General features: G+C 38.5%; 1 protein-coding gene across 2 annotated transcripts in view; it reads right to left on the bottom strand.

Annotated features, from left to right (window-relative positions):
- The window catches only part of LOC128655882 (uncharacterized), a 169,430-nt gene that overhangs the window by 25,974 nt on the left and 127,968 nt on the right, over nucleotides 1–15,488 (bottom strand). The window contains exon 8 of one of the 2 annotated variants that reach the window (XM_053709470.1): nucleotides 15,165–15,269. The exons of the other annotated variant lie outside the window; for it this stretch is intronic. Coding sequence (XP_053565445.1) covers nucleotides 15,179–15,269 — 91 coding nt within the window. The 3' untranslated portion in view covers nucleotides 15,165–15,178. The remainder of the gene's footprint in view (nucleotides 1–15,164; nucleotides 15,270–15,488) is intronic. 2 annotated transcript variants of the gene reach the window in all.

Here is a 15,488-nt window from a genome sequence, read left to right as displayed (position 1 = left end):
CCGCCACCATCTACCATGCCGCCATCTACCCCATCTACCCCCCCAACATCTACCCCATCTACATCTACCCCATCTACCCCGCCGCCATCTACCGAGCCGCCATCTACCCCATCTACCCCGCCGCCATCTACCCCATCTACCCCGCCGACATCTACCCCATCTACCGCCGACATCTACCCCATCTACCGCCGACATCTACCCCATCTACCCCGCCGAAATCTACCCCATCTACCCTGCCGACATCTACCCCGCCGAAATCTATTTTAAAAATATTAACCCCTAATTTAATCCCCCTACACCGCCGTCAGCTATACTAACTATATTAACCCTAATTATATTAGGGTTAATATAGTTATTATATTATATATATATATTAAGTATAATAACCCTATCTAACTCTAACATCCCTAACTAAACTCTTATTAAAATAAATATAATATTAATATTATTAATATTCCTATTTATTTATTATGAAAATATTCCTATTTAAATCTAAATACTTACCTATAAAATAAACCCTAAGATAGCTACAATGTAATTAATAAATTACATTGTATTGATTTTAGGGTTTATATTTATTTTACAGGTAACTTGGTATTTATTTTAACTAGGTACAATAGCTATTAAATAGTTAATAACTATTTAATAGCTACCTAGTTAAAATAATTACCAATTTACCAGTAAAAAAAATCCTAAGCTAAGTTACAAATACACCTACACTATCAATAAATTAAATAAACTACAAATATCTAAACTAAAATACAATAAATTAAACTAGACTAAATTACAAAAAATAAAAAAAATTACAAGATTTTTAAGCTAATTACACCTATTCTAAGCCCCCTAATAAAATAATAAAGCCCCCCAAAATAAAAAATTTTCCCTGCCCTATTCTAAATTAAAAAAGTTCAAAGCTCTTTTACCTTACCAGCCCTTAAAAGGGCTTTTTGCGGGGCATGCCCCAAAGAAAACTGCTCTTTTGCCTGTAAAGATAAACACAATACAACCCCCCAACATTACAACCCACCACCCACATACCCCTATTCTAAACCCACCCAAACCCCCCTTAAATAAACCTATGTGGGTGGTGGGTTGTAATGTTGGGGGGTGGTATTGTGTTTATCTTTACAGGCAAAAGAGCAGTTTTCTTTGGGGCATGCCCCGCAAAAAGCCCTTTTAAGGGCTGGTAAGGTAAAAGAGCTTTGAACTTTTTTAATTTAGAATAGGGCAGGGAAATTTTTTTTATTTTGGGGGGCTTTATTATTTTATTAGGGGGCTTAGAATAGGTGTAATTAGCTTAAAAATCTTGTAATTTTTTTTTATTTTTTGTAATTTAGTGGGGTTTTTTTTGTAATTTAGTTTAGTTTAATTTATTGTATTTTAGTTTAGATATTTGTAGTTTATTTAATTTATTGATAGTGTAGGTGTATTTGTAACTTAGTTTAGGATTTATTTTACTTGTAAATTGGTAATTATTTTAACTAGGTAGCTATTAAATAGTTATTAACTATTTAATAGCTATTGTACCTAGTTAAAATAAATACCAAGTTACCTGTAAAATAAATATAAACCCTAAAATAGCTACAATGTAATTATTAATTACATTGTAGCTATCTTAGGGTTTATTTTATAGGTAAGTATTTAGATTTAAATAGGAATATTTTCATTAATAATATTAATATTATATTTATTTTAATAAGAGTTTAGTTAGGGATGTTAGAGTTAGATAGGGTTATTATACTTAATATTTAGATAATATAATAACGATATTAACTATATTAACCCTAATATAATTAGGGTTAATATATTTAATATATATAATATAATAACTATATTAACCCTAATATAATTAGGGTTAATATAGCTGGCGGCGGTGTAGGGGGATTAAATTAGGGGTTAATACATTTATTATAGGTAGGGCCGGTGTAGGGGGATTAGATTAGGGGGTAATACATTTATTATAGGTAGGGCCGGTGTAGGGGGATTTAGATCAGATGCAAAAGAGCAGTTTACTTTGTGACAAAGCCCCACCAAAAGCCCTTTTAAGGGCTGGTAAAAGAGCTGATTACTTTAGGGCAATGGCCCGCAAAAAGCCCTTTTAAGGGCTGGCAATAGAGCAGTTTACTTTGGGGTAATGCCACGCAAAAAGCCCTTTTCAGGGCTATTTGTAGGGTTAGACTTGGGTTTAGTGGTAGGGATAGTTTAGTATTTTAGGGGTTAAATAATTTACTATAGGTGGCGGCGTGGTAGGGGGATTAGATTAGGGGTTAATTAATTTAATATAGGTGGCGGCGGGGTAGGGGGATTAAATTAGGGGTTAATAATTTTAAAATAGATGGCGGCGGGGTAGGAGCTCACATTATGGGGTAGGTAAGGTAGATGGCGGCGGTGTAAGGGGCTCACTTTAGTGGGTAGGTAAGGTAGATGGCGGCGGTGTAAGGGGCTCACTTTAGGGGGTAGTTTAATATTGTTGGCGATGGTGTAGGGGGATCACTTTAGGGGGTAGTTAATGTAGATGGCGGCGGGGTCCGGGAGCAGCGGTTTAGGGGTTAAATACTTTATTAGGGATTGCGGCGGGGGATCGCGGTTGACAGCTAGATAGACATTGCACATGCGTTAGGTGTTAGGTTTATTTTGTAGCTAGTTCAGGGAGTTACGAGGCTCCAATAGACAGCGTAAGGCTTACTACGGCTGCTTTTTGTGGCGAGGTGAAAATGGAGTAAGATTTCTCCATTTTCGCCACGTAAGTCCTTACGCTGTATATTGGATACCAAACTGCGCTGGTTTGGTATACCTGCCTATGGCCCAAAAAAACTACGGGCGACGGCAGAAATATACGAGCGTAACTTCTAGGTTACGCTTGTATATAAGATACCAAACCAGCGCAAATTTCAGCGTCGCCAGCATTGAATACTATCATTGATAGCTAGTCATTGAATACAATGTTGCAACGATTGACGCCTGCGCTTTAGGCATAACATTTTTTGGGTCACGCAGGCGCAAATCGATTGTATGGGGAATGGTGCGCATGCGCAATTGTTCCGGCAATCGGGAACGCGCATTTGAAGTAATAAAGGCATTATCCGGAAATACATGGAGGGCGGAGCTAGGAACGGCTGGGAATGTAAATATAAAGTGTATTTATAACTATAATATATATAAAAAAAAAAAAAAAAGTTGCGATCATACTATATATTAGATGAGGAATAGAATACAGGCTGCAAAAAACAAAAACTTTACATTCACTTTAAGAAGCTTAGACTTTGAAGTAACGTCTGCTGACCAGGACTTAAGCCATAGCGCCCTGCGCGCCAGAATGGCAAAACCTGAATTCTTAGCTGTTAGTTTGGTTAGATGAAAAAAGGCGTCAGAAATAAAGCAATTAGCTAACTTGAGAGCTTTAATCCTGTCTAAAATATCATCTAACGGGGTCTCCACCTGTAGAGCCTCCTCAAGAGACTCAAACCAAAAAGCCGCTGCAGCAGTAACTGGGGCAATGCATGCAAGAGGCTGGAGAATAAAACCTTGATGGATAAAAATTTTCTTAAGGAGACCCTCCAATTTTTTATCCATAGGATCTAAGAAAGCACAACTGTCCTCAACGGGGATAGTTGTACGCTTAGCTAGGGTAGAGACTGCTCCCTCCACCTTAGGAACCGTCTGCCACGAGTCCCGTATGGCGGCATCTATCGGAAACATCTTTTTAAAAGCAGGAGGGGGAGAGAACGGTACACCTGGTCTATCCCATTCCTTAGTAATAATTTCCAAAAACCTCTTAGGCACTGGAAAAACATCAGTGTAAACAGGCACTGCAAAGTATTTGTCCATTTTACACAATTTCTCTGGAACTACAATGGGGTCACAGTCATCCAGAGTTGCTAAAACCTCCCTGAGCAATAAGCGGAGGTGTTCAAGCTTAAATTTAAAGGCTGTCATTTCAGAATCGGACTGAAGTAACGTCTTCCCTGAATCTGAAATCTCACCCTCAGATAGCAAATCCCTTGCCACGGCTTCGGAGCATTGTGAGGGTATATCGGACATAGCTACTAAAGCGTCAGAAAGCTCTGTATTTGTTCTAGCCCCAGAGCTGTCTCGCTTTCTTTGTAACCCTGGCAGTTTGGACAATACCTCTGTGAGGGTATTATTCATAACTGCCGCCATATCTTGTAAGGTAAACACATTGGACGCGCTAGATGTACTTGGCATCACTTGAGCGGGAGTTATAGGTTCTGACACGTGGGGAGAGCTAGATGGCATAACCTCCCTTTTGTCAGTCTCAGAAACCTCTGGTGATAAATCTTTAAATGCCATAATATGGTCTTTATAAGTTATAGAAATTTCAGTACATTTGGTACACATTCTAAGAGGGGGTTCCACAATGGCTTCTAAACATATTGAACAAGGAGTTTCCTCTATGTCAGACATGTTTAACAGACTAGTAATGAGACCAGCAAGCTTGGAAAACACTTTAATAAATGTGAAACAGCAATTAAATAAAAACGGTACTGTGCCTTTAAGAGAAAAAAACTATCACATAAACTGCAAAACAGTGTTAAAAAGTAGTAAACTCTTCGGAATTTTTACAGTGTGTATAAGGGACTAAAGCAGCATCGCACCCACTTGCAAATGGATGATTAACCCTTTAGGCCCCAAACCGGATTTGAAAAACATTAAAAAACGTTAATAAACAGTTAAACACCTTGCCACAGCTCTGCTGTGGCTCCTACCTGCCCTCAAATACGATTTAGGAAAGGAATAAGCCCTCTATAGTGGTCCTCAGATGCCAGAGGACTCCTTTAGGGAAGCTGGATGTCTCAGTCTGAATATGAACTGCGCATCTAGAGCGTGAAAACAGGCCCCTCCCACCATGCACTCGATGTCAGAGGGCCTTAAGAAAATACTCCTAGGAGTATCTGACTAGCCATGTGGAAACTAGGCCCCCCCCAAAAAAAAAAAAAAACACGATTTATCACCCTCAGAGAAAAAACGTTTTTTGTTTTTTTCTATATAACATGTAAACGTTTTGTCACTAAGAAATATGAGTATTAACATGAATATTACCCTTTTTTGTAAGCATGATCCCAGTCGCTGTTAAATCACTGCATCAGGCTTACCTCAATTATACAAGGCTCTGTCAGCATTTTCTAGATCTTATCATCTCTCTAGAAATAAATATACTGAACATACCTCAAAGCAGGTACTCTGCAAACCGTTCCCCCAACTGAAGTCTTTCCCATACTCTTCAGTTATGCGTGAGAACAGCAATGGACCTTAGTTACAAACCGCTAAGATCATCAACCTCCAGGCAGATTCTTCTTCTAAATTCTGCCTGAGAGTAAAACAGTACAACGCCGGTACCGTTTAAAAATAACAAACTTTTGACTGAAGGTAAAACTACACTAAGTCATCACATATCTCTTGATACTTCCTATCTTGTCGAGAGCTGCAAGAGAATGACTGGGGGTGGCAGTTAGGGGAGGAGCTATATAGACAGCTCTGCTGTGGGTGTCCTTTTGCAGCTTCCTGTTGGGAAGGAGAATATCCCACAAGTAATGGATGAACCCGTGGACTGGATACACCTTACAAGAGAAAACAGAATAATGCAGAGATTAAACTATAAAGATAATTAAATCGTATTTTCAAAATAACACAAAGATTGGCATGATGATAGAAACTAAATATTTGGTTATAAACCCTCTAAGGTAATTGCAGGGAATCAGGTAAATTAATAATTATGACAAACCGTCAGATAATAATTTATTTCAATTCCTGATTCACCCAGTGTTATTGTCGACAAATAAGACCAGGTGGTAGGAATTTTTATAAGAAAACGCAAAGCTATAAAACAATTAATTAATTTACCTGATTAAATAGAAAAATATATTTTACATAAATGTAAAGTGTAAATCTTAATGATATTAACATTTAAAGTGACTTAATTTCATACATCACCAAAGTAAATAAATTCCCCCTTTGCAGACAGGAATCAAACTGTCAGGTCGTAGGTCTGTCCGAGTAGGCTAAACTAGCCTCAGCAGTTATAATCCAATAATCTCAAACCTCTGTCCTTGATTAGCAAATTACCAACTCCATATATTATGTGACCAGTTCCAAAACACAGGAAAAACGACCCCCTCCCATTAGGTTAGACCCTATATATTCCCATTCTCTCATCTAGGAGGGGTCATTAATTATAATATTTTAATCATTAACATAAAATTAGATGAAATATTCTTGTTCTAACAGTAGATGGCTCCCGCATATAGGGTAGAAATTCAAGGAAAAACATAATTTATGTAAGAACTTACCTGATAAATTCATTTCTTTCATATTAACAAGAGTCCATGAGCTAGTGACGTATGGGATATACATTCCTACCAGGAGGGGCAAAGTTTCCCAAACCTTAAAATGCCTATAAATACACCCCTCACCACACCCACAAATCAGTTTAACGAATAGCCAAGAAGTGGGGTGATAAGAAAAAAAGTGCGAAGCATATAAAATAAGGAATTGGAATAATTGTGCTTTATACAAAAAAATCATAACCACCACAAAAAAGGGTGGGCCTCATGGACTCTTGTTAATATGAAAGAAATGAATTTATCAGGTAAGTTCTTACATAAATTATGTTTTCTTTCATGTAATTAACAAGAGTCCATGAGCTAGTGACGTATGGGATAATGACTACCCAAGATGTGGATCTTTCCACACAAGAGTCACTAGAGAGGGAGGGATAAAATAAAGACAGCCAATTCCTGCTGAAAATAATCCACACCCAAAATAAAGTTTAACAAAAAACATAAGCAGAAGATTCAAACTGAAACCGCTGCCTGAAGAACTTTTCTACCAAAAACTGCTTCAGAAGAAGAAAATACATCAAAATGGTAGAATTTAGTAAAAGTATGCAAAGAGGACCAAGTTGCTGCTTTGCAGATCTGGTCAACCGAAGCTTCATTCCTAAACGCCCAGGAAGTAGAAACTGACCTAGTAGAATGAGCTGTAATTCTTTGAGGCGGAATTTTACCCGACTCAACATAGGCAAGATGAATTAAAGATTTCAACCAAGATGCCAAAGAAATGGCAGAAGCTTTCTGGCCTTTCCTAGAACCGGAAAAGATAACAAATAGACTAGAAGTCTTACGGAAAGATTTCGTAGCTTCAACATAATATTTCAAAGCTCTAACAACATCCAAAGAATGCAATGATTTCTCCTTAGAATTCTTAGGATTAGGACATAATGAAGGAACCACAATTTCTCTACTAATGTTGTTGGAATTCACAACTTTAGGTAAAAATTCAAAAGAAGTTCGCAACACCGCCTTATCCTGATGAAAAATCAGAAAAGGAGACTCACACGAAAGAGCAGATAATTCAGAAACTCTTCTAGCAGAAGAGATGGCCAAAAGGAACAAAACTTTCCAAGAAAGTAATTTAATGTCCAATGAATGCATAGGTTCAAACGGAGGAGCTTGAAGAGCTCCCAAAACCAAATTCAAACTCCAAGGAGGAGAAATTGACTTAATGACAGGTTTTATACGAACCAAAGCTTGTACAAAACAATGAATATCAGGAAGAATAGCAATCTTTCTGTGAAAAAGAACAGAAAGAGCGGAGATTTGTCCTTTCAAAGAACTCGCGGACAAACCCTTATCTAAACCATCCTGAAGAAACTGTAAAATTCTCGGTATTCTAAAAGAATGCCAAGAAAAATGATGAGAAAGACACCAAGAAATATAAGTCTTCCAGACTCTATAATATATCTCTCGAGATACAGATTTACGAGCCTGTAACATAGTATTAATCACGGAGTCAGAGAAACCTCTATGACCAAGAATCAAGCGTTCAATCTCCATACCTTTAAATTTAAGGATTTCAGATCCGGATGGAAAAAAGGACCTTGAGACAGAAGGTCTGGTCTTAACGGAAGAGTCCATGGTTGGCAAGATGCCATCCGGACAAGATCCGCATACCAAAACCTGTGAGGCCATGCCGGAGCTATTAGCAGAACAAACGAGCATTCCCTCAGAATCTTGGAGATTACTCTTGGAAGAAGAACTAGAGGCGGAAAGATATAGGCAGGATGATACTTCCAAGGAAGTGATAATGCATCCACTGCCTCCGCCTGAGGATCCCGGGATCTGGACAGATACCTGGGAAGTTTCTTGTTTAGATGAGAGGCCATCAGATCTATCTCTGGGAGCCCCCACATTTGAACAATCTGAAGAAATACCTCTGGGTGAAGAGACCATTCGCCCGGATGCAACGTTTGGCGACTGAGATAATCCGCTTCCCAATTGTCTACACCTGGGATATGAACCGCAGAGATTAGACAGGAGCTGGATTCCGCCCAAACCAAAATTCGAGATACTTCTTTCATAGCCAGAGGACTGTGAGTCCCTCCTTGATGATTGATGTATGCCACAGTTGTGACATTGTCTGTCTGAAAACAAATGAACGATTCTCTCTTCAGAAGAGGCCAAAACTGAAGAGCTCTGAAAACTGCACGGAGTTCCAAGATATTGATCGGTAATCTCACCTCCTGAGATTCCCAAACTCCTTGTGCCGTCAGAGATCCCCACACAGCTCCCCAACCTGTGAGACTTGCATCTGTTGAAATTACAGTCCAGGTCGGAAGAACAAAAGAAGCCCCCTGAATTAAACGATGGTGATCTGTCCACCACGTTAGAGAGTGCCGAACAATCGGTTTTAAAGATATTAATTGATATATCTTCGTGTAATCCCTGCACCATTGGTTCAGCATACAGAGCTGAAGAGGTCGCATGTGAAAACGAGCAAAGGGGATCGCGTCCGATGCAGCAGTCATAAGACCTAGAATTTCCATGCATAAGGCTACCGAAGGGAATGATTGAGACTGAAGGTTTCGACAGGCTGTAATCAATTTTAGACGTCTCTTGTCTGTTAAAGACAAAGTCATGGACACTGAATCTATCTGGAAACCCAGAAAGGTTACCCTTGTTTGAGGAATCAAAGAACTTTTTGGAAAATTGATCCTCCAACCATGATCTTGAAGAAACAACACAAGTCGATTCGTATGAGACTCTGCTAAATGTAAAGACGGAGCAAGTACCAAGATATCGTCCAAATAAGGAAATACCACAATACCCTGTTCTCTGATTACAGACAGAAGGGCACCGAGAATCTTTGTGAAAATTCTTGGAGCTGTAGCAAGGCCAAACGGTAGAGCCACAAATTGGTAATGCTTGTCTAGAAAAGAGAATCTCAGGAACTGATAATGATCTGGATGAATCGGAATATGCAGATATGGATCCTGTAAATCTATTGTGGACATATAATTCCCTTGCTGAACAAAAGGCAATATAGTCCTTACAGTTACCATCTTGAACGTTGGTATCTTTACATAACGATTCAATAATTTTAGATCCAGAACTGGTCTGAAGGAATTCTCCTTCTTTGGTACAATGAAGAGATTTGAATAAAACCCCATCCCCTGTTCCGGAACTGGAACTGGCATAATTACTCCAGCCAACTCTAGATCTGAAACACAATTCAGAAATGCTTGAGCTTTCACTGGATTTACTGGGACATGGGAAAGAAAAAATCTCTTTGCAGGAGGTCTCATCTTGAAACCAATTCTGTACCCTTCTGAAACAATGTTCTGAATCCAAAGATTGTGAACAGAACTGATCCAAATTTCTTTGAAAAAACGTAACCTGCCCCCTACCAGCTGAACTGGAATGAGGGCCGTACCTTCATGTGAACTTAGAAGCAGGCTTTGCCTTTCTAGCAGGCTTGGATTTATTCCAGACTGGAGATGGTTTCCAAACTGAAACTGCTCCTGAGGACGAAGGATCAGGCTTTTGTTCTTTGTTGAAACGAAAGGAACGAAAACGATTGTTAGCCCTGTTTTTACCTTTAGACTTTTTATCCTGTGGTAAAAAAGTTCCTTTCCCACCAGTAACAGTTGAAATAATAGAATCCAACTGAGAACCAAATAATTTGTTTCCCTGGAAAGAAATGGAAAGTAGAGTTGATTTAGAAGCCATATCAGCATTCCAAGTCTTAAGCCATAAAGCTCTTCTGGCTAAGATAGCCAGAGACATAAATCTAACATCAACTCTAATAATATCAAAAATGGCATCACAGATGAAATTATTAGCATGCTGGAGAAGAATAATAATATCATGAGAATCACGATTTGTTACTTGTTGCGCTAGAGTTTCCAACCAAAAAGTTGAAGCTGCAGCAACATCAGCCAATGATATAGCAGGTCTAAGAAGATTACCTGAACATAGATAAGCTTTTCTTAGAAAAGATTCAATTTTTCTATCTAAAGGATCCTTAAACGAGGTACCATCTGATGTAGGAATGGTAGTACGTTTAGCAAGGGTAGAAATAGCCCCATCAACTTTAGGGATTTTGTCCCAAAATTCTAATCTGTCAGGCGGAACAGGATATAATTGCTTAAAACGTTTAGAAGGAGTAAATGAATTACCCAATCTATCCCATTCCTTAGCAATTACTGCAGAAATAGCATTAGGAACAGGAAAGACTTCTGGAATAACCGCAGGAGCTTTAAAAACCTTATCCAAACGTATAGAATTAGTATCAAGAGGACTAGAATCCTCTATTTCTAAAGCAATTAGTACTTCTTTAAGTAAAGAGCGAATAAATTCCATCTTAAATAAATATGAAGATTTATCAGCATCAATCTCTGAGACAGAATCCTCTGAACCAGAAGAGTCCAAAGAATCAGAATGATGGTGTTCATTTAAAAATTCATCTGTAGAGAGAGAAGATTTAAAAGACTTTATACGTTTACTAGAAGGAGAAATAACAGACAAAGCCTTCTTTATGGATTCAGAAACAAAATCTCTTATGTTATCAGGAACATTCTGCACCTTAGATGTTGAGGGAACTGCAACAGGCAATGGTACATCACTAAAGGAAATATTATCTGCATTAACAAGTTTGTCATGACATTTAATACAAACAACAGCTGGAGGAATAGCTACCAAAAGTTTACAGCAGATACACATAGCTTTGGTAGATCCAGCAGGCAGAGGTTTTCCTGTAGTATCTTCTGGCTCAGATGCAACGTGAGACATCTTGCAATATGTAAGAGAAAAAACAACATATAAAGCAAAATAGATCAAATTCCTTATAAGACAGTTTCAGGAATGGGAAAAAAATGCCAAACATCAAGCTTCTAGCAACCAGAAGCAAATGAAAAATGAGACTGAAATAATGTGGAGACAAAAGCGACGCCCATATTTTTTGGCGCCAAATAAGACGCCCACATTATTTGGCGCCTAAATGCTTTTGGCGCCAAAAATGACGCCACATCCGGAACGCCGACATTTTTGGCGCAAAATAACGTCAAAAAAATGACGCAACTTCCGGCGACACGTATGACGCCGGAAACGGAAATGAATTTTTGCGCCAAAAAAGTCCGCGCCAAGAATGACGCAATAAAATGAAGCATTTTCAGCCCCCGCGAGCCTAACAGCCCACAGGGAAAAAAGTCAAATTTTTGAGGTAAGAAAAATATGATAATTAAAGCATAATCCCAAATATGAAACTGACTGTCTGGAAATAAGGAAAGTTGAACATTCTGAGTCAAGGCAAATAAATGTTTGAATACATATATTTAGAACTTTATAAATAAAGTGCCCAACCATAGCTTAGAGTGTCACAGAAAATAAGACTTACTTACCCCAGGACACTCATCTACATGTTTGTAGAAAGCCAAACCAGTACTGAAACGAGAATCAGTAGAGGAAATGGTAAATATAAGAGTATATCGTCGATCTGAAAAGGGAGGTAAGAGATGAATCTCTACGACCGATAACAGAGAACCTTATGAAATAGACCCCGTAGAAGGAGATCACTGCATTCAATAGGCAATACTCTCCTCACATCCCTCTGACATTCACTGCACGCTGAGAGGAAAACCGGGCTCCAACTTGCTGCGGAGCGCATATCAACGTAGAATCTAGCACAAACTTACTTCACCACCTCCCTTGGAGGCAAAGTTTGTAAAACTGATTTGTGGGTGTGGTGAGGGGTGTATTTATAGGCATTTTAAGGTTTGGGAAACTTTGCCCCTCCTGGTAGGAATGTATATCCCATACGTCACTAGCTCATGGACTCTTGTTAATTACATGAAAGAAATACTTATTTTATTTATGTTTACCCCAACATTCCTAAACTACAGTCAAGGTTATAAATTGCACTTATTTACAGAAATAAGCGACTCGCTGGGGCCTAAGCAAGTAAACTACCTTGAATCATGGAAAACATATTGATATGAAACTTCTCAGTCAGCAAGACTGAGGAAAACAAAATACAATGTCATAATAGCTAAGCCCTGGTTATGCTTAAATAAAAAAAAACAACATGGAGTCTGTTGTGTCATGAAAAATTCATGACAAGTGCAATATGTTCAAATCGGCAAAGTGAAGCCATGATTGTCTCGCCAGCTATCGGCTGGTGAGACTACATTGCCTGAGGTTGTTAAAGTAGGTGTAGTGCAACTTAGGTCCCGTCTGCAATATTTGGAGTGTGTAGACACAGTGAGCGCTGTGTAGGCCAACTTCAAATATGGCCCCCCACGGCCACAGTAAAAAAAAAATTTGGGGAAAATCTTGATGTTTTGAACATCGGGCCTTTGTATATTTCTGTGTATCTATTACAACTTATACTGCATTTTGTATCTTGTCTATTGTAAATTAAAACAAAGCTTCATAAAGTGGGAGGGAATGGGGAGTTTCCTGGGCTGAACATGGGAGTTCCCAGGGTATGTCTGAAGCTCTCTCAAAAGTCTTGTAAAATGCAGTAGGCATTTTATGCAAGCCAATCTCACTGAGATAGCTCCCCAGGTGTATGCATGTAAATACACTTATTTAATTGACAGAAAAGTAATATATACTAAACTATAGACAAAAGCATGTTAAATTGTAGTGAAAAAATTGGAAATTTCCTGTGAAATTCTGTATCCCAAAGAGCTTAATTACTTTCTACTATGGAAGGCATCTCTCAGGGACTTCCCGGTTCTGCCCTTTTTCTTAGAGAATTCAGCCCCTGTGAAGTCTGCACTACAATTTATCTCCAAACTATAGAATGTTTGCTTATCAGGCCCATAGAAAGTAATGGAGCTCTCTGGGAAACTGAAACTGTCATTTTTTCAGTTTATTTAAAAAGAATTCAAATTGTGCAATGTAATTTGTAAAAGATACACAAATATAAAAAGTAATGTTGAAGATACACAGAAACTATGAAATCATAATCAGAATTAATAAAATCACAATTCTAAGTAAACTGCTGCATACAAAATAAAATACAAAATAGAAAGTGCAAGACTGAATGGAATAAAAAACTTAATCAGAACTGTAAAGTAATATAAAATACATAGCACAAAGTGTAAATGCAGCAGAACTGTTATGTCATGCAGTGCTAAATTGCACTGGGCTTGTTTCTCCTTCACATAAAAAAATGCAGGGAACGCCCCTTGGGAAGTACAGCAAAATCTGCTTTTTGAGAATTTCACTAGGGATGAGGATCATTTTAGATTATCTCATGTGAGTGGAGAGGTTTTAATCACAGGAAAGGTTTCAATGCAATCTGATTTGATGGTAAACTTACCGTTTCACAGTAATATATTTAAAAATGGTGTCATTTTCTATATACACTCACCGACCACTTGATTAGGTACACCTTGCTAGTACAGGGTTGGACCCCCCTTTTGCCTTCAGAACTGCCTTAATTCTTTGTGGCAAAGATTCATCAAGGTTTTGAAAAATTCCTCAGAGATTTTGGTCCATATTGACATGATAGCATCACGCAGTTGCTGCAGATTTGTCAGCTGCACATCCATGATGCAAATCTCCGGTTCCACCACATCCCTAAGGTGCTCTATTAGATTGAGATCTGGTGACTGTGGAGGCCATTGGAGTACAGTGAACTCATTGTCATGTTTAAGAAACCAGTTTGAGATGATTTTAGCTTTATCCTGCTGGAAGTAGCCATCAGAAGATGGGTACACTGTAGTCACAAAGGAATGGACATGGTCAGCAACAATACTCAGGTAGGCCGTGGCATTTAAATGAGGCTCAATTAGTACTAAGTGGCCCAAAGTGTGCCAAGAAAATATCCCCCACACCATTAGACCAGTACCACCAGCCCAAACCGTTGATACAAGGCAGGATGGATCCATGCTTTCATGTTGTTTACGCCAAATTCTGACCCTAGCATCTGAATGTTGTAGCTGAAAATCGAGACTCATCAGATTAGCAAAGTTTTTTCAATCTTCTATTGTCCAATTTTGGTGAGCCAGTGCGAATTGTAGCCTCAGTTTCCTGTTCTTAGCTGACAGGGGTGGCACCCTGTGTGATCTTCTGCTGTTGTAGCCCACCGGCATCCAGGTTCAATGTTTAGTGTCTTCAGAGATGGTATTCTGCATACCTTGGTTTTAACGAGTGGTTATTTGAGTTACTGTTGCCTTTCTATCATCTCGAACCAGTCTGCCCATTCTCCTCTGACCTCTGACATCAACAAGGCATTTTAGTCCACACAACTGCCACTAACTGGATATTTTCTCTTTTTCGGACCATTCTCTGTAAACCTTAGAGATGGTTGTGCGTGAAAATCCCAGTAGCTCAGCATTTTTTAAATACTCAGACCAGCCCATCTGGCACCAACAACCATGCCACGATCAAAGTCACTTAAATCCCCTTTCTTCCCCATTCTGATGCTCGGTTTGAACTTCAGTAAGTTGTCTTCACCACGTCTAAATGCTTTAAGTTGATACCATGTGATTGGCTGATTAGCAATTTGTGTTACCAAGCAATTGAACAGGTGTACCTAATAAAGTGGCCGGTGAGTGTAGGTGTATCAATTTAAATAAATATATATTTGCTGACATAGTTACATTTATCTGTAATAAATGTAATGTATTTTTTTACTCTCTATGTCACTACACACCAGAATGAGAAATGAAAGAGGTGGAGGAGACGGGTATGAATAAAATACTTGTTATTGCAGCAGAATTACTTTTTTTTTTGATAACCTGAGTTTTAAGATTAACACTTTAGGACTGATGTATAGCTCTGGAAGGAAAAGCTGCTGGCTAATATTAATTGCATTTATCTTGCACCTTTTTTTAAAATCCATAACAGTAAACTTACCTAGAGGATGCAAGTTACTTCAGGCAGACAAGAAATCTTGTAGTGTCGCAGGCTAAATTAACAGGATCTTTAGAGTCCGTGTTGTAAAACTCACATTGCCCATCTCTAAATTTGTAAATAAATAAATAGATAACACAAATATATAAAGTGATGTTACACTGACATGTCAAATCTTCTTCAAACCTGCTATTAAACTCCTCAAACAACCCAATGTCTTCTCTAGATTACATTTCACCCTGCAACCTTACTTTTGTATAATCCTGTGTATAGTATGTTGACTTGTTGGACATGCCACTGTGTGTGTCGGCACTCGGCTGCCCTGCT

Source organism: Bombina bombina, chromosome 4 (genome assembly GCF_027579735.1).
Source record: "Bombina bombina isolate aBomBom1 chromosome 4, aBomBom1.pri, whole genome shotgun sequence".
NCBI lineage: Eukaryota > Metazoa > Chordata > Amphibia > Anura > Bombinatoridae > Bombina > Bombina bombina.
This window is presented reverse-complemented; position numbering and strand designations above follow the sequence as displayed.